At 39.6% G+C, this 22433-nt stretch overlaps 3 protein-coding genes across 8 annotated transcripts; 2 read left to right on the forward strand and 1 right to left on the reverse strand.

Annotated features, from left to right (window-relative positions):
* Window positions 1-1743: 1743 nt before the first annotated feature.
* Window positions 1744-5207, forward strand: LOC106405991 (NAD(H) kinase 1). The gene is made up of 11 exons (XM_013846562.3): window positions 1744-1967; window positions 2323-2494; window positions 2578-2697; window positions 2836-3017; window positions 3290-3403; window positions 3586-3680; window positions 3789-3895; window positions 3983-4056; window positions 4160-4238; window positions 4338-4645; window positions 4719-5207. The coding sequence occupies exons 1-11, from the start codon at window positions 1938-1940 to the stop codon at window positions 5025-5027; spliced, it is 1590 nt and encodes a 529-aa protein (XP_013702016.1). The 5' UTR covers window positions 1744-1937; the 3' UTR covers window positions 5028-5207.
* On the reverse strand, window positions 5156-7951 carry LOC106405990 (protein RBL). 4 transcript variants are annotated; one of them, XM_048744472.1, is made up of 7 exons: window positions 7702-7903; window positions 7539-7632; window positions 7377-7475; window positions 6200-7278; window positions 5865-6108; window positions 5443-5640; window positions 5156-5350 (listed from the first exon to the last, which is right to left on the reverse strand). In XM_048744472.1, the coding sequence occupies exons 2-6, from the start codon at window positions 7555-7557 to the stop codon at window positions 5447-5449; spliced, it is 1635 nt and encodes a 544-aa protein (XP_048600429.1). In that variant the 5' UTR covers window positions 7558-7632; window positions 7702-7903; the 3' UTR covers window positions 5156-5350; window positions 5443-5446. The 4 variants fall into 4 exon arrangements, with proteins under 4 accessions (XP_048600429.1, XP_013702015.2, XP_022550866.2 ...); XM_013846561.3 differs by having other exon boundaries at window positions 7539-7621; window positions 7702-7866; XM_022695145.2 differs by having other exon boundaries at window positions 7539-7951.
* A 163-nt stretch (window positions 7952-8114) lies between these two features.
* Window positions 8115-13558, forward strand: LOC106406634 (photosystem II 5 kDa protein, chloroplastic-like). 3 transcript variants are annotated; one of them, XM_048744473.1, is made up of 2 exons: window positions 8115-8579; window positions 13188-13558. In XM_048744473.1, the coding sequence occupies exon 1, from the start codon at window positions 8215-8217 to the stop codon at window positions 8533-8535; it is 321 nt and encodes a 106-aa protein (XP_048600430.1). In that variant the 5' UTR covers window positions 8115-8214; the 3' UTR covers window positions 8536-8579; window positions 13188-13558. The 3 variants fall into 3 exon arrangements, with proteins under 3 accessions (XP_048600430.1, XP_048600432.1, XP_048600431.1); XM_048744475.1 differs by lacking the exon at window positions 13188-13558 and adding an exon at window positions 12088-13105; XM_048744474.1 differs by lacking the exon at window positions 13188-13558 and adding an exon at window positions 11432-11603.
* Window positions 13559-22433: the final 8875 nt, after the last annotated feature.

Raw genomic sequence — 22433 nt, forward strand, 5'->3', positions numbered from 1 at the left:
AATGGTTGGTTAAGTTGTTTATGATTTTTGTCGATGTGGTTCAAACATGTGAACATCTAATATTGCATATTATTATTTTAGGGGGTGTTGATGGTTTAATAGGGTAGTAATATAAAAACATGATCGAAGTTCGGTCAGTATATTATATTCGATCACGCAATGATCAGTATTCGGATAGATAATCTTATAAACGAAATTAATCTAAATTATGCAAATGGAACTTCCAAATCAACCACGATCATACAATTAGTTCAAGACCTTTTCTATGGAAGTTGGAAAACGAATTGGTCTTTTCTTTCACCATGCATTGATCTAAGATGATGTTTTGTTAGAGCATTTTCATTGCATGGGTTCCTAATATAGAATATCTAACTAAATATAAAGAAAAAAAGAATTAATTGAATGAATATTTCAAAATGTTGAGATACATATTTAGAAGTATTTTAAGTAAGTTTAAAAAAAAATATTTTTAGGTATCTCATTTTAAATATTTCTGGATGGATATCACAACATTTGAGATACTCGTTCAATCAATTGTTACTTTTTAGTTTATTTTAGGTCAGATATTTTAAATTAAGAGGATATCACAACATCAATTGTTACTTTTTAGTTTATTTTAGGTCAGATATTTTAAATTAAGAACACATGCAATGAAAATGCTCTAATTAGTTTCTCCTTTACCCTCATATACTTGTTAGTATTTTTTTTTTCTTATTTCGAATTTTTTTGCTTGCGTAAATATCTCTATTATTATTGTTCTAATTTCTCATACATTCTGTATTTTTAAAACCGGACCGCAAGTTGAACCGGATAATTTTTGGGTCATGGTTCAATATGGTTCGACCGGGTCAAACCTGGTTCAATAATCTAGTTTAATATATTTTTAGTGTTTAAATTTAAAAATAATATTAGTAAATATGATACATAATTAAAATATAAATGAATTTAAAACATAAACATAATCAATATAAACTACTTTTATGTTTATATGGATAGTTTATATATATTTTTTGATAGTTTTAATGGTTTTTATCATTTTAATAATTTTAAAATCCAATTCGGTTTTGTGACCGGTTCATGGTCGAACCAATTATTTGACCCAATCCGGTTATATAGCCTGTTCATGGTCAATCTCGGTTCAACCATCGGGTCGGTCTTGTTTTAAAAACATTGCATATATTCTAATAAGTCACTTGCATTTAAAAAAAAAAACTTGGTAAAAAAACATAATACGAGCAAAAGATGTAAATACTAGCTAGTATTATTTTTCATGGAAGTGCTCGATACCACCTCCCCAAAAGTTGAGATAGACAAACCATTATTTTATTCTTTAATCTGAATGAAGGAAGCATCATCACCCCCCCCCCCCCCCCCCCCCCCCACAACTTCACATATGTGACATATGTCTCACAAATCATTTACACCAAGCAAGTATATTCTTCTCCATTAGCAAAGCATGCATGAAAGTATATGACTTTCATCGATCGAGGGTTTTTTATATTAAGATGGCCCAAAAAATATCTGAAGTTTCCATGAAAAATGTAAATAAAAGGAAAAATATATTATTAATGTTTATGAACAGATGTAAAAAAGAGCAAAAATGTGACTGTAAAAACTGTAAAATATATTGATAAAAAAAAGAAATTTTAGCGATGCACACCTTTTTCATAATAATTATTTTTCTCTTTTATTTTTGTGGTTGTCTGATGGTATTTATAAACAAAGAATATTTTAGTTGAGGGGTCAAAAATGTGTTTCCGGTCGTAAAGTTGAAAGAAATTACTGTTTCACAAAAAAAAAAAAACAAAAAAAACTTGGATTGATGCTTAACCCAGTTACGACTCTTTGTATACTATAAATCTGCCGTCTTGTCAAAACAAATCCATAAGCTTCTTCTTTCATTTCGACCTCTGTCGTCTTCGATCATAGAGAATTCAATGTCGTCGAACTACAAGCTCAATCACACTGTACTTCGTTTTCCTCTCCTTCCTCGTTTCTCTGTTTTAGTCATCATCGATCATCACTCTCTTTCCTCTGCTTTTTTTTTTTTGCGCGTGTGTAACATTCAGTCTCTCTGTTTTTTTTCTAAATTTTCGTCTTCAATTTTAGATATTTTTAAATCAAACCTGTAAAAAGATTTCTCTTTTATGATCGCCCCAAATTTTGCTTCATTGAAACTGATTCAGAAATTGAGAATGTGTACGAAAGTGTTGTTCCTGGTTTTTTTGGCTATGTCGTCTATCTTCAAAGCTCATGTTTTTCAATCACAACATTGTTTAAAGTATTTGACTTTTTAAAAAAAAAAATTATTTCTATGGGCAGGATTCATTAGGAAATGGAGATGCAAACAGTTTGCGATCAAACCCGGAGAATGCTTTCAGTGATTTGAATTCACTAGCCCAATCAGAGAAAGCAGTTGAGGAGCTTCTTATTCAACAGACTCCTATGCAGGCTTCAGATGATCATCTCATTGAGTTCTCTGAGGCCTTGAGAAGTAATGTTGAAGCTAAAAGCCTCATGCTTTGTGTTTTCTTTTGTCATTAGGAACTTACTTTTTTATTTTGGCATTCTGTGTAGCTGTTGCAAAGGCTCTAAGAGGATCTGCTGAAGGGAAGGCATTGGCTCAAGCTGAGGCTGCTGAATGGAAACGTAGATATGAGCTGGAGAGGTCTAAGAACCTTGACTTGCTACGTCAAGGTAAGTTTTCTTCTATCTAACTATCGTTGAAATCATTTTACTCTCTCTCTCCAATTCCAAGTGTCTTCGCCATTTAGATCTAGTCGTTTTGCTATTATTGGCCATGGATGTAACATAGTTTACTGGCTTGTATTACAGCACCTTTAAATGAAGAAGCTAACAGCATGGAGATGGATCATATAGCCAAGTCTCCACGGCTTCATGTCCCGGAAAATGGGAAATCAGCAAGGTATGCCTTGGAGCGTATCTGCGCTCATGAAGTACTCCAAGATTGTGAACCTAACAGTCCTATTGGGTCTAACAACAAACTGAAGCGAAAGGTAAATACTACATAGTTAATTGTTTTGGTCCAGTTATTTGCTTATTATATCTTGTGGGTTTGCAAAGTCAATAAACATAATTAGGCAACGGTCTAGCAATATTTTTTTGGGACTTGCACATCAATTTAGATGAATATTGTTCTTTTTGCTGTATCCGTTGCATTCAAAAAACTGGTGGGGGGAAACCTTGAGGCATAGCAATAATTAGAGAATGAAGAAACTCTCTCCTGTCTACTTCACGTTAGTGTCTTGAATTGTCAACGTTGATGCAGGCATCGTTTAAGCTTTCGTGGGGATGCAAGGGTCAAGCTAATGACCAACACAAGAAAGATATCGTCTCGTTCGAGAGTGGGAATATCACTACAGCAGACCGCAGTAGTAAACAGGTAAGCAGTCTTTGTTTCATCGCATCTATCCTTTTGTCTCAGCTCTCTTGAATTTTCTTACAAGTAAATGCAAATATGTATGTTGCGGTATCATCAAACTGTTACTTTTTTTTGTTCTTAAGTCGATCCACAGTTGTTCAGTATGTAGACTAACGTAAAACAACTTTGTAATATTCATTCAGATTTCACTGACATGGGAGACCAGTCCACAAAATGTTCTGATTTTCACCAAACCTAAGTCAACTTCTGTACAAGTTCTTTCTGTGGAAATGGTCAGGTCAGTATCTAAGAAACCATAGGATCAGTTTCAGTAGTTCTCTCTGAATGTCTGTTGAAATGTAAAATTGTTTGCTTAAAAGATAAAGTAAAGACACATTGATTTCAGATGGTTGAGAGAGCAGAAGGGGCTAAATGTTTACGTGGAACCACGAGTGAAGGCAGAACTTTTGTCGGAATCAAGTTCCTTTGACTTTGTACAAACTTGGGAAGATGGTAAGATATATGATATATATGCTACATCTAAATAAAGCTTAGAGACATATGTATATGAAAGCTTCATTGATCATTTTGTTTATGCAGACAAAGAAATTTCACTTCTACACCCGAAGGTTGACCTTGTTATAACTCTTGGCGGGGATGGTACCGTTCTATGGGTAACGTCAATCTCACTCTGAAGTTTATAACAGTTCACATCTGTATCCTTCTTTACAACAAGTAGCACATACGATCTAACCTGAAACATCTTAATGATTACAGGCAGCATCGATGTTTAAAGGACCAGTGCCTCCAATTGTTCCATTTTCCATGGGATCTTTGGGATTCATGACTCCTTTCCGTATCCTTAATCGCTGCTTTAGCATTTTCTTTATAAGCATCAGTTAAAAATTTTGCAGCATGACACTAGAAACTTTTCTTTTAACTCTTATGATACCAGATAGCGAACAATACCGAGAATGTCTTGAAGCGGTATTGAAGGGTCCACTCAGTATAACACTAAGACACAGGTTGCAGTGTCACATCATCAGAGATAAAGCTAGGCATGACTACGAGACAGAGGAGAACATGCTTGTTCTTAATGAAGTCACCATCGACCGTGGGATAACTTCTTTCCTCACAAACCTTGAATGCTACTGCGACAACTCATTTGTCACATGTGTGCAAGGCGACGGACTCATACTCTCCACAACATCTGGTAGCACCGCATACTCGCTTGCAGCTGGAGGGTCAATGGTCCATCCACAGGTAATATATCTAATGATGGCATCTTTTAGATCATGATGAAGGACAATTATTCTAAACATGATGTTTTTTGCAGGTTCCTGGGATCTTGTTCACACCTATCTGTCCGCATTCTCTGTCGTTCCGCCCACTGATATTACCGGACCACGTGACAGTGAGAGTGCAAGTGCCATTCAACAGCAGAAGCTCTGCTTGGGTATCGTTTGATGGGAAAGGCCGTAAACAGCTTGAAGCAGGGGATGCACTGGTGTGTAGCATGGCACCGTGGCCTGTCTCAACGGCTTGCCAGGTCGAATCCACTAATGACTTCCTACGCAGCATCCACGACGGTCTTCACTGGAACCTACGAAAGACTCAATCTTCTGACGGCCCTCGTGAAACTTAAAAACAAATTTATCCAGGACTCTTCGTTTTAAAAACCATACACACATAGTCCTGACATCTATCTATCTGGCTGTATCCATTGTTTGTTGTAAAGGACATGTATTCTGTAACTGTTATGAGCAATAATTCTGTTGTGTGATGATCAAAGTTAATGAATCAAAAGATGTTTATGTTCCCTCTCTATCTCTTTCTCTAAACTGCTTAAACATTGTCTTAATACACGCTTAAATTTAAGATCCTGGCTACATATATTCCTAGTGTGCAGAATCCAGCTTGATTCACAGCGCAGGTGTGTCGTGGTAGAGAAGAACACAGCATTATTGCCTGCAACCACAACATTCAGATAAAAATTATTCCATATCTTAAGCTTGCTGCAACTTTTTTTATGCTGCATACATAAAGATTAGTAGACTTACTTGGTCAATAATATGCATCGTCGTCAACATCATCCTGACCATTTACACTCTCATCGATTTCTTGATCGCCTACTGCTCTGCTTTTCTCTCGTACTGTTCTTCCTGAAGCTTTTGATGACTTTGCCTTCTCCGCCTGCAACTCCATGGCTTTCTCTGATGGTTTCCTTTTTCTCTTTCCTCGTGTTTCACCCATTTCTTCTACAATACAGAGCCAAATGCATTAGTAAATAAAGATCGAAGTCTATGGAATAAAACATCACAGATTCGTACATCTATCCACAATACTAATCTACAAATCAGACATCTATTCAGAAAAGACTTTATGCTTTTTACGAGTAATTTGAATTATATTCTCCCAGTATGTAATGTAGGGGAATTCATAAACCGTCTTTTTCATCTGAAGCTGTTACGATCTTTCTTACCTCCTTGTGGACTTGATACAAGGTCTGTCACATGTCCATTCTGACCAGCCTCTTCGGAAGCAGGAGATGCAGATATACGAGCTTCGATTAACTTTAACTCGTCTTGCTCCTCATTTGCATCTGGGATCGGTTCAGCTGGAAGGTAACGGAGTTCCTCCACTGACATATCTGAATCGCTGAAAGCATCCTTTTCCACTGTCTCTATGTCAACTTCCTCATCTTCATTAACACTTGATACTTTCACCTACACAAATACAACCACATATATTCAGGTAAACAGGTGACAGAGTAATTAACAGAGAATCCTTATGCAATCTATCCATTCAATTTCTCACCTTTCCTGTCTCAGGCATCAAATCAAATTCATCTTCACGTTCCACATACTCTTCATTCTCCTCGAGCTCCTTGAAATCAGGAGCAAACGCACTCCAGTTCTCTGTGTAATCTTTCGCCCAAATGTATACTAGACCGGTCAAGGAAACAGAGACGATTACAGGATGAACAGGATGCCAAGCAAGATCAATCAAGGCCTCTTTTGGACCTTCTAGTATTTTCACCAGATGCCCCGCTCGATCCCATATGTAGATCTTATGCTCTCCTTTGCATGCAGAACCACCAACGACCCACTCGCCATCACCGCTGAAACAAGGTGCTTTCCAATGCATCTTGGTAACTAAATCTTGGAACTCCCTGAAGAGCGTTAAGCATTTGGATCCAACAGTCTTCATTTTCTCAACACCATCTACGTTCTTAGACAAGTCCTCGAGTGAGCAAAGCACATCTTTAGCTGGGAGAAGATTCTCATATATCCTGATGATGCGGTCGTGCGAATTCGTGAGAAGATACTTCCCGTCCCTGCTAAAGACTATGTTCTTCACCGCAGACCCACCAGAGACAGGAACCAAAGCAAGAACTCGAACACTCTTATAATCAACAATAAGTATTTCGCCTTTAGCATTCCCCACATAAACTAAATCCCCACACTTGTTAAAGCAGGCTGCAGCAGGAGAGAAAGGAGGACCTGAATCCGGACATTTAGTGCGCTGCGGAGGAGCTAACACATCAGGCATCTCAGGCACACACACAGGAAGCAAAGTCGTGCAACCAATCTCAAAGTCAACAATCATGGGAGCAGACGAGAGCGGGCACGCGAGACAAAGAGAAGGCGAACTCAAGCCAGGGTTGAGACGAGCGTGCAAGGGAGTCTGCTGAAGAGTTGTTCTAGCAATCTTCTCCCCAGTGGAGACATCCCAGAGAGTTAACGACTTGTCTGCAGCTGAGACAAGCAAGCGGTGTCCATACTTTGACCAGGAGACGCTTGTGATTGCAGCAGCGCAATCGTTATCACGAAGCACTTTTGCAATGCCTCTGGTTTCGAAGTCCCAGATGACACAGCTCCCATCCGCACATCCAGCTATCAACAACAATACAATACAAGATAACATCAAAAATCCAAAATTAGTCTAAACTAACTAAAGCTGATAGATAACGAGACAAAGGAGACAACTTTACCTGCGAGGAGAGAACCACGGTGATTAAAAGCAACGCACTTGATGACCCCATGCTCCAGATACTCTTCGATCACCTCTGGAAAGTCTCCTTGCAACGGATCTACACAGAGAAAGTGAATAAGTAACTAGAACTGTTTGAGAAAGGACTGTGAATCGAGCTCACCTATGATCGGAGCATTCATACTCTCTCGCTTGTCTTCAACACGGAGAGGAGTGCGAATTGCCCAGCCCCGCGAGTTAGGGTTTCTACAACTGAACTGGAGAAATTAGGGTTTTATGAGTCTCTTTATTTGATTCCTCGGAGGGAGGGAGACGTGCTTTCAAACCTTCGAAAACTCCAGAAACGAAATCAGAGAAGCAATGCGAAAGCAGGATTGAGGTATTAGAGGGAGAAATCGAAGAAGCTTGGCTTCGAATCGAATCTCTCGAGGATGAACGAAGGAACTTGAGAGCGAGAGCGATTAATGTCGTTTAAACTGTGTATCCGGTTAAATACGGGTCGGGCGCTACCCGGCCGGTCTTATAATTTGGATAGGAGTTTTATCTGACGAAGATGGGCTTTATTATTTTGTATGGACCCACATGTGGTCTTCACAACATCGAAAATATACGAGAGCGCCTCGTGAATTATTCGCAACAAAGATAGAGCATGATACGTGGCAACACACCATTTGCACAAAAAATCATATTTGGATAAGGCAAATGGATAATATTCACCACAAACTTAACGCTTTTCACAGGCCCAAACTTCTTAAAACACATTCCACCGTCTCACAAGCATATACCCCAGAGCTAATGAGTGGTATTTGGAGAGTAGATTCGAACGTAGGATTCAAGCAATGGCATCGATGACCATGACAGCCACATTCCTCCCGTACATCGCTAAGCTTCCATCAACCACCGGCGGACGAAGGCTCTCCGTGGTCAGAGCCTCGACGAGCGAGAACGCAACCAGCTTACAAGTCAAGGCCAAGGAGGAACATAGCAGCACCACAATGAGGAGGGATCTCATGTTCACAGCTGCAGCTGCGGCGGTCTGTTCCTTGGCTAAGGCAGCCATGGCTGACGAGGAGGAGCCCAAGCGAGGTACCGAGGCGGCGAAGAAGAAGTACGCTCAAGTTTGTGTCACGATGCCTACCGCCAAGATCTGCCGCTACTGATTCAACTATCCACCTTTCATGTCTCTCTTTCTCAATTAAGTTTGGTATGTAATCATATATATTTGATCATTATCTTTCTACAAGAAATCGCTTTTCACCATTCAACCAGGTTTACAAAAGCAATGCATAGGTATTACAAACTAGTGTTCCGACAACTAGATTAAAACCAAACCGCTGTAGGTTAAAAGACCAATACTGATTCATACTGGAGTAGAAAGAACCAAACCAAAAAAGACTGAAATGTCCACCTGACAAGTAAGTTTATGAAGTGACTAGCCTCTAACTAAGAGGTGAGAGTACCTTCAATCATCTGCAAACGCAGACCAATGCCTCTCTCTTCCCAAATGGCTCTATCAAAAACAATCCCAGTCTCGTCCTTAATAATGCATTCACCAGCTCCCATTATCACTGTATACCCTCTTGATGTCATCTGAGCAACACTCAACACATTTCTGTTCAACCGAGGAACAAAAAGCAGATTCTTGATAATCATCTTCCTCACTCCCTTCATTACAATTCTCACATCTCCTTTCCCTTCTGCCATGATAACCTTTCCATCCGCCAATCCAACCCTACCCTTGTATGTTCTGTACTAATATAATCATTCAGCATTAAAAATACTTCTTTAATAAAAAATAGAATTCCCGAGAGGAGTGATTTGTCTGATTTAATAAAATTTATAAAAACTTTTAATATACTAAGCTCTTTCCAAGTAAACATTCATTGGTTCTCCTTGGTACGTACATACTAAGCTCTTTGAACTCGTTCTCTAACCTACGAAGCTTCGCTTCCTCGTTACACGTTTTGAGCAAGTCCCAGAGATCCTTGGTCGAAGCAGACGAGAAAGTGTTCCTAAAAGTGGAATCTGGGAGAGAAGATTACAAAATCTTGAGCGCTTTCATGTCTTTTATGGCGAGGTTTCTCCATCGTGCAAGATCTACGACGTTGGTCAAGTCTCGTACGTATGAATGCGCTTAATGTATAAAACTGTATCTTAGTTTTATTTATTTTCTTAACTTATGAGATCAACTTACATTATAGATCTCTTTATATATAGGAGCTCTTAGCTTGTCCTATTACAATTGAGATTAGAAAACTTACTTTATCCTAATCTATAAGTTATTCTACTTTTCTTAAAGAAAAACTTGCATCCTAAGCTATCTTATTGAAGCTTATCCACAACATTCTCCCTTCTAAGCTTCAAACTATTTTTGCTTAAGTCTTGAACTTGAATCATGTCTCTCATCTCTTTGAACTTGATTCTTGCCAAGGCTTTGGTTAGGATGTCTGCTTTCTGTTCCGTTTCCGGTACATGCTCCACATCAATCTCATCTTGTTCCACTTTCTCTCGAATGAAATGAAAACGCTTAGCAATGTGTTTGCTTCTTCGGTGAAACACAGGATTCCTAGCTAATGCGATAGCTGACTTGTTGTCGACACTAATCAATGTCTTCTCCATCTTCTTTCCTAAAATCTCGCTCATCAAATCTTGAAGCCAGATAGCTTGCTTTGCGGCTTCAGTCGCGGCCATGAATTCTGCTTTGCAGGAGGACAATGCCACTGTGTCTTGCTTCTGTGAACACCAGGTCACTGGCGTTTCTCCAAGGCAAAACAAGTGTCCCGTCGTGCTTCTCCCATCGTCAGGGTCCGTGTTGTGACTACTGTCACTGAAGCCCACAAGTCTCTTAGTTCCTCCTTTCTTGTATGACAAGCCATATCCGATAGTACCTTTTAGATATCTTAACACACGCTTTAGTGTATTGCCGTGAGAAGTCCTCGGTGAGTGCATGTATCTACTCAAGATCCCAACCGAAAACGCCATGTCTGGCCTTGTGTGCATAAGATACCTGAGACATCCAATTCTTCTTCGATATAGTGTAGAGTCTATCTCCGGTTCATCTTGTCCTTTAGAGAGTTGAAGACCAAACTCCATTGGTATGCAAGTTGGATTGCAGTCATCTTGCAGCTTCCTTCAAGATCCTTTGCGCATACGCTTCTTGAGTGATTGTGATGCAGTCTGGACTTTGCTTTACTTCAAGTCCGAGGTAGTAGGTTAACAGTCCCAAGTCTGACATCTCAAAGTTCTGCGACATGTTCCTTTTGAAGTCTGTGATCTCTTTTCTAGAGTTGCCGGTGACGAACAGGTCGTCAACATAGATAGCTACGATGAGTAGCTTGCCATCATCATCCTTTCTATATACAGAACTTTCCTTTGAACACTTCTTGAAGCTTAACTGTTTGAGAATCTTGTCGAGCTTTGTGTTCCAAGCCCGTGGAGCTTGTCTTAACCCATATAGAGCCTTAGCGAGTTTGAAAACCTTATGTTCTTCTCCCTTATTTTCAAACCCTTCAGGCTGTGAGATGTAAACTTCTTCATTCAGCTCTCCATGTCGAACCGCTTCTCCCCACATGTAGTTTGGAACCTTTGTTGCTTTTAACATGCTTCGAGTCATCTCCATGAGGGTGCGGTTTCTCCTTTCTACTACGCCATTCTGTTGAGGAGTGTACGGTGCCGTTAGATGACGCTTGATTCCACTTCTGTTACAAAACTCCTGAAACTCCCTTGATGTGAACTCCCCTCCTCTGTCTGTACGGAGCGTTCCTACTGTTTTGTTTACTTCTTTTTCAACGAGGCTTTTGAAATCTTTGAACTTGTCGAAAGCTTCGCTCTTTTCCTTCACCAAAATAGTCCAAATATATCTCGTGCAATCATCAATTATAACGAATATGTAGCGGTTGTGTGCTGGTGTCGCGGGTGAGATTGGACCACAGAGGTCTGCGTGCAGTAGCTCTAGTGCATTAGTTGACCTATAGGACGTTGCTTTAGGAAAGCTATGCCTAGTTTGTTTACCGACCAAACACGAGTCACACAATTGATTCTCTTCTTTGATTTCAGGTAGTCCATGAACCATGTTCTTTGCTGCCATAGCTTGTATTGTCTTGAAGCTTATGTGACCAAGGCGCGCATGCCAACTCCACGGTTCTTCTTTTATCTTCGCGAGAAGACCATTAGGTGTACCGACTTTAAGTGGAACCTTGTAGAGTCTATTAGAAGTTCTTAGAACTTTGGTGAGAAGTCTTCCGTTTGAATCTCTCAAAGTTAGGTAATCATCCTTCATCCTAACATCATAGCCTTGCTCTGTTGCCTGTCCCAAGCTGAGAATGTTACTTCTCAAATTCGGAATATAGTAGATATCAGTAAGAAGTCTTTGCTCCCCTGTTTTAGCTTCAAACAATATCGATCCTTTTCCATCTATATCCACACATGAGCCGTCTCCGAACTTCACTTTACCCTTAATATTTTGGTTCAATTCAGAGAAATAACCTCTTTCACCCGTCATATGATTACTTGCTCCATTATCCAAGTACCATATTCCTTCCTCTTTCTTGCTTGTCTCGAGTGCTCTAGGTATGACTTTTTCCTCGTTCAGAAATACAACCTCATGCATATAGAGCACAGTATCTGCAACTTCTGTTTCAGTTTTGTTGAGCTCTTGATTCTCTTCTTTCTTCTCTGGACAAACAGACTTGAAGTGACCTTTTTTCTTGCAGTTGAAGCAAGTGATCTGAGAGTAGTCTCTCATCTCTTTGTTCCACTCTCCGGAGTTGCCTCTGCCACGTCCTCTATAATTTCCTCTACTTTGTCCTCTCGAGTTCTGATCATTAGATCCACCTAAACTTGAGAACAGCAGATTGTTTTGTTGATCGCTTGTTGTATCTTCTTTGATTCGTTCTTAATATGCTTTAATTCTCCCAACAACATCCTCATACTTGATTGCATTTAAATCTAGCATCTGTTCCAGCGAGGCCACCAACATGATGAACTTTGATCTAGGCAGGCTATTTAAGAGCTTCCTTACTAGTTTAGGTTCTTCAATACTCTGTCCTAATGAGGCCAATTTCGATGCAAGTTCAGATAACTTGCCTGAGAAGGTATCTATTGATTCCGAATCGGACATCTTTAGACGTTCGAAATCGTTCATCAAGGTCTGCAGCCGAGCTTCTCTTACACGATCTGCGCCAAGATTTATCGTTTTCAAAGCTTCCCACATATCTTTAGGAGAACTCTGTTCACCGATTTGCAATATCAGATTCTCTGGAACGGATTGGAAAAGAAGTACCGTAGCATAATCATTCTTCTCTTCTTTATCTGTTCCCGGTTCGATCGCTTCCCATACCTTATGGACGCGAAGAAAAACTTTCATTCTCATTGCCCAAACCGTGTAGTTGGTTGAAGTTAGCATTGGACAGACAACAGTCCCGGGAATCCCATCTCTTCGTCCCAGCGTCTTCGTGTCTATCAACGCTTTATCTTCAGCCATTGATTCTGTGAGTCGCAATCACACAAACTAACCTTATGCTCTGATACCAAATCAAGTCTCCAAAGATCGTATGTATGAATGCGCTTAATGTATAAAACTGTATCTTTGTTTTATTTATTTTCTTAACTTATGAGATCAACTTACATTATAGATCTCTTTATATATAGGAACTCTTAGCTTGTCCTATTACAATTGAGATTAGGAAACTTAACTTTATCCTAATCTATAAGTTAATCTACTTTTCTTAATGAATAACTTGCATCCTAAGCTATGTTATTGAAGCTTATCCACAACAGTTGGTAGTTGCCGCTAACTCTGGAATCTTTGTAGGATCCGGCGGGACTCCGTTTACGACGACATCCCAAACTCCGTTCTCCACTAGTCTAGTTTTCACGTTTGGAGCCCACTGTTCATAGTTTAGGTCATCGGTAACAATGCTCGCCTTTTTTCAGTATATTTCTCTTGGAGTAAGGAAAACGAATAAACTATCCAACACTTTTCTTTTTATGGTCCGGTCTAAAGCAGTGGCTCGGTTCCTTCGTATGGTACAATTCTATACATTTCTAGAATCATGTTGAAACGGAGTTTTCAAATTCGTTCACTTGTGTGTAAAGATCACCTCTCCACTAGAACTATTTGTGAACTTTAGAGAAATCAATTATTGGTTTCTCCGGTTAAATAAGTCTTTTTCTCTCCCGCAATTATTGAGTTGGTGATGGTTTTGAAAAATTAACCAGAACAAGATACGAATGCAACAAAACTTGACTGCAAGCATGCATTGTTAATTACATAATAGTTTTGAAATTAACATTAATACCAAGCCGTCCTAATAATTTGACCAGACTAATCCATTCTGCAACAGCAGGCAGGTTATGGATTAGCTTTTCTTAAACGAACAAATTGAAAACGAGACAAACACAGACCACATAACATACTTATAGTTTATTTGCTCACACTAACACTTTCTATTTATACGGTGACACTACATCCAAAACCCAACCCTAAAGTAGTTAAATATCGATTCGGTTTAATGCAATTGAAGACTATCGGTCAAGTATTCGGCTCGGTTACATATCGGTCAGGTATAGAAGTTTCCAAATCGGGATTAGTGTGATTAGTGTGATTTAATAAAATTTTATAAAAACTTTCACCTGGTCCCTGGCGCTTAAGTCATAAAGGTTGGCCTGCTGAACCGATTTACTTATCCCGGTTCGGAAACTTATTAAATCGGGATAAGGCATAAAGGTGATAAGTGTGAAGCTTGACCTGCGCTGCCGCCGGGGACCATTCTTTAATAAAAAAACTAGATAAGGCCACTGCGTCGCAACGGGTTTTGTTTGGGTTTTGTTTGATGTTTTAGTAAAAACAGAAAAATAATAAATTATTTTATTATAGATTGAGGATATTTTTTTTTTTGTTTGCATAAGTTCTGAGATATTTATTTTATAATTACAAACTCATTTATTCCAATTAGTATTTGTATTTATAATCATGGTGCATAGGTAAATTGTTATCAACTTTATATTTAACGCTAGAGAAAACACTCCTACCTAAAAATTTAAACCAAACCTAACCAAAGTAAAAATTAAAATGAAAAAAATTAAAAGCTAAATAAGGTCAATCTAGTTAGTGACAATATTATACGGGAAATTATCAAAATACTGCATTCTTAATACAACTTTTATTCTTACTTTTAAAAAGAAAATAACACTTATAATTCTAAGGTTAACCAATCTAGATTAAGGGTTTAGAATTAGGGGGGAGTGGGGGGATAGAGTTTTAAGAATATATATGAAATTTAGGATTCTACTAAATATATAAATCTTCTCTATTAAAAGAGAAGTACCATTTTTATCTACCTTAAAAAAGTCACACTAACTTTATTAGGTCCATTTCATTAATAACATTTATTTAATTATTTATATTAATCTATTCAATATATAAAGATATTAATAATAAACCAATTTTAACTGTAAATTTAAATTTTATTTTTTGTTATAAAAAAATGTTGAGAAAAAATCTAACAAAATCTTTCTAAAAATCTTATCTATTAAAAGAGAAGTACCATTTTTATCTACCATAAAAAAGTCACACTAGCTTTATTAGGTCCATTTCATTAATTACATTTATTTAATTATTTATATTAATCTATTCAATATATAAATATATTAATAATAAACCAATTTTAACTGTAAATTTAAATTTTATTTTTAGTTATAAAAAAATATTGAGAAAAATCTAACAAAATCTTTCTAAAAATTTAAAATATTTTATTTAAATTAGTACCATTGATTAATTCAGTAATTAATGATATATACAAAAAGTGCCAACCGAACCGAGACACTCACGGTAATCACCCACTAAGGAATAAGCATCCCTGAGGTTCCCATACTCAGCCTGGAACTGGGAGGCACAACCTCTCATCACCTCGACCATCTCCCTCTTACCCTTCCGTTCCGCACGACGAACGACCCTCTCGTGATCTCGAGCGAGTTTCGAATCCCGCTCCAACATCTCGCTTTGCATACGAGAAAGATCCTTCTCCGTCTTCTCCGCTTTGAAGCGATTGACCATGGAATCTCTATGGCTCGCCTCAAGGGCCGAGCCGAGCAAGTTCAGACCCTGCAAAATCAACTAACATGTATAGACGGGAAAAGGAATATATAGATCTATCGGCCAAATTCCCAAAATGAGAAGCCAACCCCATTGATAATGCGAGATCCTTTCGCAACGACCTTCAACCTTCCCAGTTTGTCCACAGACGGGGGAGGGTCAAATTCCGGGAGAGGAGCCTCGACGTACCACTCCCATCACCATAGACGAGGTCTGGGTCCCATCCCGGAAGGATGGAATCGTCCACGGAAAAGTCTATGTCGCCAAGGTCGATATCCTTACCCTTCGAGGACCTCAAGCTCGCCTCATCCACAGAACAACACAAGGATCCGGAGCGTCATGCTCGGAATCGCTGTCTGTTTCCGCGCTCAATGCAAGGCCGGGATGTGCAAACCTCAACGCTTTTTGGACTCTCTTCGGCAAAAAAGAGGTCCAGAAAAATGGACCGTTCCTGAGAAGATCCCTCACTGCGATCGTGTCTTCAGGAAACGGAGCGATCGGATTGATGAAGGGGCGATCGTTCGGCTGACTCCATAACAACAGGATGCAACTCTCTTCGACGGACGCGGTGCTTATACGGACAAAGAAGAAAAAATTCTTCTGCGAGTTGAAGTTGGAGAGAAACCCCTTGACCACCGACATGAAATTCCGAGGGACCAATCGGTACTTGTCCGTCTTCGAGATGATCTGCAACCTAAAGAGCGCTTCGAAGTGGTCGACGTTGAGGGAGAGACCGTGCTCGTAGCTCAAGATCACGACGCCAATGAGGTGCTGGATACTGATGGGGTTCCGCTAACTTATCGATACCTCGAAGCGATCCAGCACGCGGACGATGACTTCGGGAATCAGAAACCACAAGCGGCAGCGCACTATGAATGCTTCGTAACAAGTAAAGTAACCCTCCGGGGGACTATCAGCACGCTCTCCGCGACGAGGAATCCGAAATTCCACCGTATCCGGAATTCGGTAAAATGACCACACGGTCCGAAGGAAGTCGCTAGTGCTCCTGCTCGGCGCACCATCTTCGATCGAACGATGGTTCATGACGGGGAACGATTTCTCGTTAGGAGGCGTGATCGAACCATACCTCGCAGTCCACCACGCCTCATTCTCGGCCGGGACTACCGAGTGAGGCACAAACTAAATCTTCGGCACAAGAAGCTCTCTGTGGACATCTGCGGACGAGGAACCACGAGAAGTACCTTTTTTCGAAGTCTTCTTCTTACTGGACATTTTGTAGATTTCAAAGGAAAACAAGAAGAAGAAGATGGAGAGGAGGGGGAAATTTTTTTTTTTAAGCAAGTGAAAAATTATGAAGAAGTTACCTTCCTTCTTATAAGCATAAGAAGTTACTATTTGCTCGCGGAATTTTGAACATGAACTTCGCCCAAATACGCCTATCCCGTCTAACTCACCATACCACATGCTAGAATCTCGTCCGAAATCCACGATTTTACCGAGCTGGGGGGCTAACTGTTGGTGTCAAAAACGGTTATGACAAAGTTAATGTTCAAATCTCCGCAAAGAATCAGCGTGAACATTTTTACCGAAGATACTCATCGTAAAAAGAATCTCTACAAGGAATCTCGCGGTAAAATCTTGTTCAAATCTAGATTGAATCAGATACCGGCTGTCCCAAGGCAACAGACACGTATCCAAACCAGCCACGGACAAGCTCGAGTATGGCAATCGGACCACGGACAAGCCAATCACGATCGCTACATAGTGACCAAGCATGTACACTCACGAGCACGCGCACCGCTCGGTCGCTACATCTAACTCACAAGCACGCGCACCGCTCGGTCTCTACGTAGCGACCGAGCTCAAGCCAAGCTTGGTCGTTACGTAGCGACCGAGCATGCGTACCGCTCGGTCGCTACGTAGCGACCGAGCTCGAGCCAAGCTCGGTCGCTACATAGCGACCGAGCACGCGTACTGCTCAGTCGCTACATAGCGACCGAGGTCAAGCCAAGCTTGGTCGCTACGTAGTGACCGCGCACGTGCACGTTTCGATCGTTACGAAGCAATCGAGCTTTCTTTAAACGTCGATACGACACGAATCCATGCATTCTTGTCTACTCCTTAATGCTATCTCCCGAAGACCGTAGCAAACTCATTTCATGTTTCTCGTCATTTGAAATCATCAATCAAACTTTACGATAAAAACCGCAGAAAGTTCGTTTTTATCAAAAGAAGCCGTAATAAACGTTTCGAGTCAAAAGACGGCCCAAAGAGACCTAAGACGTGACTCGAAACCCACTTACAATTTCTTAACCAAAAGCCCATAAACCGTAATACGGTTTATGCTTGGTTCGCAAGGAAAGATAAAGTCAAGTTTCCGCGGATAAATACGAAGTTTTCGAAGAAAATTACGAGGATCGGGATAAATGGAATATCTCCATTTTTAAGCTATGACGGCTTAAGGGCAGAAGAGAAAAAACGTAAACTGACTTAGGAGCGAGTATATTGGGAGTCCTAGGCGAGAGGCACAAGAGAGAACTTTTTTTGAGAGCAAACTTAGCATTTAGAGGGATTTTAGGCAATTTTCCGTTTTTTGTTATTCGAGCTGCGACTCAATTAGGTTTTTGCTGTCTTAGGGTTTTAGAGTTAGGAATCTCGTCAACAGCTCTTGTAACCCAGACACTTACCTTGTTGTAAACGCTCAAACACAGATTCAGAATAAGAACTATCTTGCTCTCTTTTTCGATTTCTTATTTTATTACTGTTCTCGTTTCGTGTTTGGATTGCTTGGCGTGTGGTATTAGCATATATCCGGGACCTCTGGGAAACTAGGGTTCTCCTACTTTCCTAATTTAAATGGAAATCGACAGTGCGAATTTCGGTTCTCACAACCCCACTCTATTTTTCACTCTAAAATAGAGTTTAGAGTAAAAATGCTACAATTGTACTCTATAATAGAGTGAAAAATAAGTTTACTCCAAATATAGAGTAACTTATTTTTTTTGTTCATCACTCTACTTTCTAGTCTTAAATCGAGTACCATTGGAGCAAACTCAAACTCTATTATAGAGTTATTCTTTTTAAATGTAAAAAGTAGAGAAAGCTATAGGAGATGGTCTAAAGTAACCTTCATACGTTATAACTGTTCCCTGACACGCCTTACACTAGAGTAAACCTACACTGGATACCTATGCTAGTGAAATAATGACCCTAAAGGAGTCCACATCACGAAAAAGAAATTTTAACGCCTGCAAAAATTCCTTCCCTTCCATTAGTTTCGATTCACTATTCTCTCATGTTTATCAACTTCTTTCTAGTTTTTCACGGTTTTCTTGGCGGAGTCTGCTAAATCGAAAATCTGGGTGCACAACTGGAAGCTGCAACTCCAGGCGATGGTGTCTGCCCGTCTTGTTGATTGTCCCGATTCACCGGAGGAAGAAGACATGCATGCGTCCAATTACAGACATGATGTTTGCAGCTGGAGAGGAACCTGTAGAGTTTCGTGTTCTAACGTATCAATCATCTAGCTCTTTAAAACGGATTTTTAATGCTTTAGATGACGAGGAGGTTGAAATTATAAGGCGATCTTCATTTGGGAAATTGTTCTAAATTTCCAACAAACCTGTCTTTTCCGGTAGATTCGCTCGATATATGTTATCAAGGCAGCTTAAAACGAAGAAGAAGCATGAAACGTGGTTCCGATTTGCTGGAAAACCAGTTAGGTTTTCACTCAGAGAATTTGCGATTGTGACGGGACTACCATGTGGGAAATTTCCCGCCAAGTCGAAGATGAAGCTAAAGGAAACAATATCTGAGACACCATATTGACCTTCTTTATTCGGAAAAGTTGAGGTTGTCACAGGCTCTGCCGTCATCAAGATGGAATACCGAAAAACGGTTAAGGACACAGAAATCTGTATTAAATATGCGTGCCTGGCAATTCTTGAATCCGTTCTTTTCCCAACAAGCTTGAAGATGAAGATAGCTAGAGAGCATGCAGAAGCCATTAAAGATCTTGATGCATTTTTTGCGTTCCCTTGGGGCAGACTTGCATTTGACATGCTAATGGAATTAGTATTAAAGAGAGAGATGAGATTGCTCTGTCTCAAAACACGATTGCTGTAAAAGGTTTTTTTCTTGCGCTACAGCTTGTTATGATTGAAGCGATTCCCGCGTTGACAGAGGTTGTGCAAGATACGTGTTCCTCGTCCGAATCAGACAGCGAAGATATTGATGGTCATGGGCGTGATATGTTTACTAAGAAACAGACTTTGAATCCAGCACACGGCAGAAGTGTTGATAAGAGAAGTGATGTAAGTTCAAGCTTCATATTTTTAAGTTAATGTTATTATAGTTTCCTTTTTATAACACCTGTTTCTGGAAACGAATGCTTTGGTTTAGGATGCTATATATGTACTAGTTCTTGGGGTCAATTATAGTTAGTAACCAATATTATATTGTGTATGTTCAGGTTATTGTTCGTAGTGTCTTACTTGAAGACCCGTTCCGGCCAATTGAGGGGGAAAACTTAGTTTGGTCCGACGAAGAGCATGATGATAAAGTGGAGAGCATGTTACACCGCCTGAACTCTAACAGTAACTTCACTACTTCAAATTTTCGTGGTGGGATTAGGAAGCACGATGTTGATCGTATGCGTGAATCGTGTAAATCAACATCTAAGGCAACGAAAGCAAAGAATGTGTGTTGTACTTCTCATGACCTTGATCCATGTTCCATTGCTTCTCTTGTGGTAGACAAAATCAAACCTCAGTTTGATGTAATGGAGACAAACATTAAGGTCGCATGATCCAGGGTAGATGCTATGTAAGGGAATGTTGTTGGACTAGTGGAGTCTGTTTTAGTTAAGTTTAAAGATGAAATGTTTGCATGTGTTAAGGATATGGTGTCTGCATTGTGTAAAGAGCAAGTTGTTGATCGTAATGGGACACACCATATTCCTACTCCTGGTGTGGATGAAGTCTCTGTTCCTGCAAACCATACCACCCATAATCCTGATGCAAATGCCAATACTATCCGAAACGTGTTGTGTAACGTAAGTGTGTATTCCACGCCGCCAAGAGCCACTTGAGTGAGCAAGGTTTTAATTTGTCTATGACATTACGTTGATCCTCTGTTTCTACGTTACTATTGTCTATGTACCTCTCTATTCTTATAGTCCAAATATATCTTCTCAATCAGGATGAGAATTCTACCCCAAGAAAGGAAGACGATGTGGGTTCTAGATATGTCCCTTTTGATCCAGTTTCTGATACATGTGCACCATCAGCTCATAGCGAGACTAGTACGAGGAAAAATGCTTTCCAGCGAAGTTTGGTAAGATGGTTTTGTATATGGTTTTCGATTACAATATGGGAAATTCGTTAATTCTTTCGTTACAATTTGTTATTGTAGGGAAATGGGGCACAGCATAGACAACCACTTATGATTACGGATGAACCGACCTTCTCGCTTGGTCTTACCCAAGAAGAGCAGATTCAGCCTGATGCTCATGTTATGGCTACGGAGGTTGGTCGAGGGGAACCCATGTCTGACAACAATGGTGATGACAATATAGAAGAAGGTCAAGGATCACGGAAAAGTAAGAGGGTGCCATCAGGTCTTCTTGATGATTACTAATGCGGGCCCCATTTACTGTCCCGGTTGAGAGACTCGCAGAAGTTTATTTTTGGTTTACAAGATAGAAGTGAAATGACCAGGAAATATGCCAAAATCACAACCAAAGTAAAGGCGAAATTGTAAGTTGTTACATTTATTTATCTTTTTTGTCTGTCAGTACAATTGCCATATATGAGATTATTTGTATTAAGTATGAACTATATGGTTCTACCTGTGTATTTAATCTTGCTAGCGTGGCAGTCTATCCCAAGGACATTGTGAACATTGTTGAGAGACCACGCATGTTTTCTGCAAAGCTATGAACGCCTAATCCAGTTTATCTGTATTTTAGTTAATATGTTTATCTAATATGTCGTTATTTCCCTCCATAACAGGTTGTTGATATTCTAATTCGCGTTTTACTATCCTTCAGCAGTTGCCAACTGAAGGGGCCCAGAGTTCTGAATTTCTTGATACCAAATTTGTCTCCGGAGTTATCAAGACGTATCCCAAGTTTCTGAAGAGTAAGAAAAAAGAGACTTTCATTTTCCCTAAGGTTTTAAGGGACGTTTTCCCCACAAAAGATACTCAAAAGGGCCACCCTAGAAGGTATTCCTTTCCATTTAATATCGCCAATAAACATTGGGTTGGTATTTGCTTCGATTCTGCTTGTGGGATTGTCACTGTTCTAGATTGTCATACGGCAAAGTTCAAGGATGCGTCACTGGATAAATATTTAACGCCTATCGTCTAGATGTTACCTTATGTTGCTAGATTTGCATGTCTACCTATAGGAGCGGATTCTGTAATCCAGTGTTTTGATGTTGCTATGCCGAAATCAATCCATCAGCATAAAAACCCTTCTGATTGGGGATTGATGGCTGTTTTGTTAATGGCCACCCATGCTCTATATGGTATCGAGGTGTGTAAGAATATCAATAATGACATTCTCGAAGAAGAAGGGAAGTGTGCAGCGATATTGGCGTATGAGTTCTATGAGAAGCTGTAGGTTATGGTTACTCTTGTCGTCTTGTAACATATGGTTCAAACTATGCATATCTGAGTGTATCTCGTTTGCTTCGAATGTTCTAGTTTTAATTATTCTCTCGGACTTGTTATATGATCCTTTTTTCGGACGCTTTGGTGTTTGGTTATGTATGTGTAATTTATATGATGTCTATTTGACCAATGCTTACATTTATGTTGTTAGTATACGCCGTTGTGTCGTTTTTGTATATCTGGTTAACGTTGCAATGGTTTTTTCCATAGTCCTACTTCTTATGTTACTTACGTTAGTTAATGGGTTTTGGTTTCCTTCAATGTATGCATGATATTTTTAGACTTTATATTCATATGTGTACAGATATATAGTTTTAGAGCTTTAAT

This window comes from Brassica napus, chromosome C1 (genome assembly GCF_020379485.1).
Source record: "Brassica napus cultivar Da-Ae chromosome C1, Da-Ae, whole genome shotgun sequence".
Taxonomy (NCBI): Eukaryota; Viridiplantae; Streptophyta; class Magnoliopsida; order Brassicales; family Brassicaceae; genus Brassica; species Brassica napus.

Excerpts from the sequence above, each read along its gene's own strand:
- LOC106405991 (XM_013846562.3), top strand. The coding sequence starts at position 1,938 with ATGTCGTCGAACTACAAGCTCAATCACACT. Across the intron at positions 2,495-2,577 it reads GTTCTCTGAGGCCTTGAGAA|CTGTTGCAAAGGCTCTAAGA; the intron begins GTAATGTTGAAG and ends CATTCTGTGTAG. Across the intron at positions 2,698-2,835 it reads CCTTGACTTGCTACGTCAAG|CACCTTTAAATGAAGAAGCT; the intron begins GTAAGTTTTCTT and ends CTTGTATTACAG.
- LOC106406634 (XM_048744473.1), top strand. The coding sequence starts at position 8,215 with ATGGCATCGATGACCATGACAGCCACATTCCTCCCGTACATCGCTAAG.
- LOC106405990 (XM_022695145.2), bottom strand. Across the intron at positions 7,279-7,376 it reads CCGTGGTTCTCTCCTCGCAG|CTGGATGTGCGGATGGGAGC; the intron begins GTAAAGTTGTCT and ends TGTTGTTGATAG. Across the intron at positions 6,109-6,199 it reads TGATGCCTGAGACAGGAAAG|GTGAAAGTATCAAGTGTTAA; the intron begins GTGAGAAATTGA and ends GTATTTGTGTAG.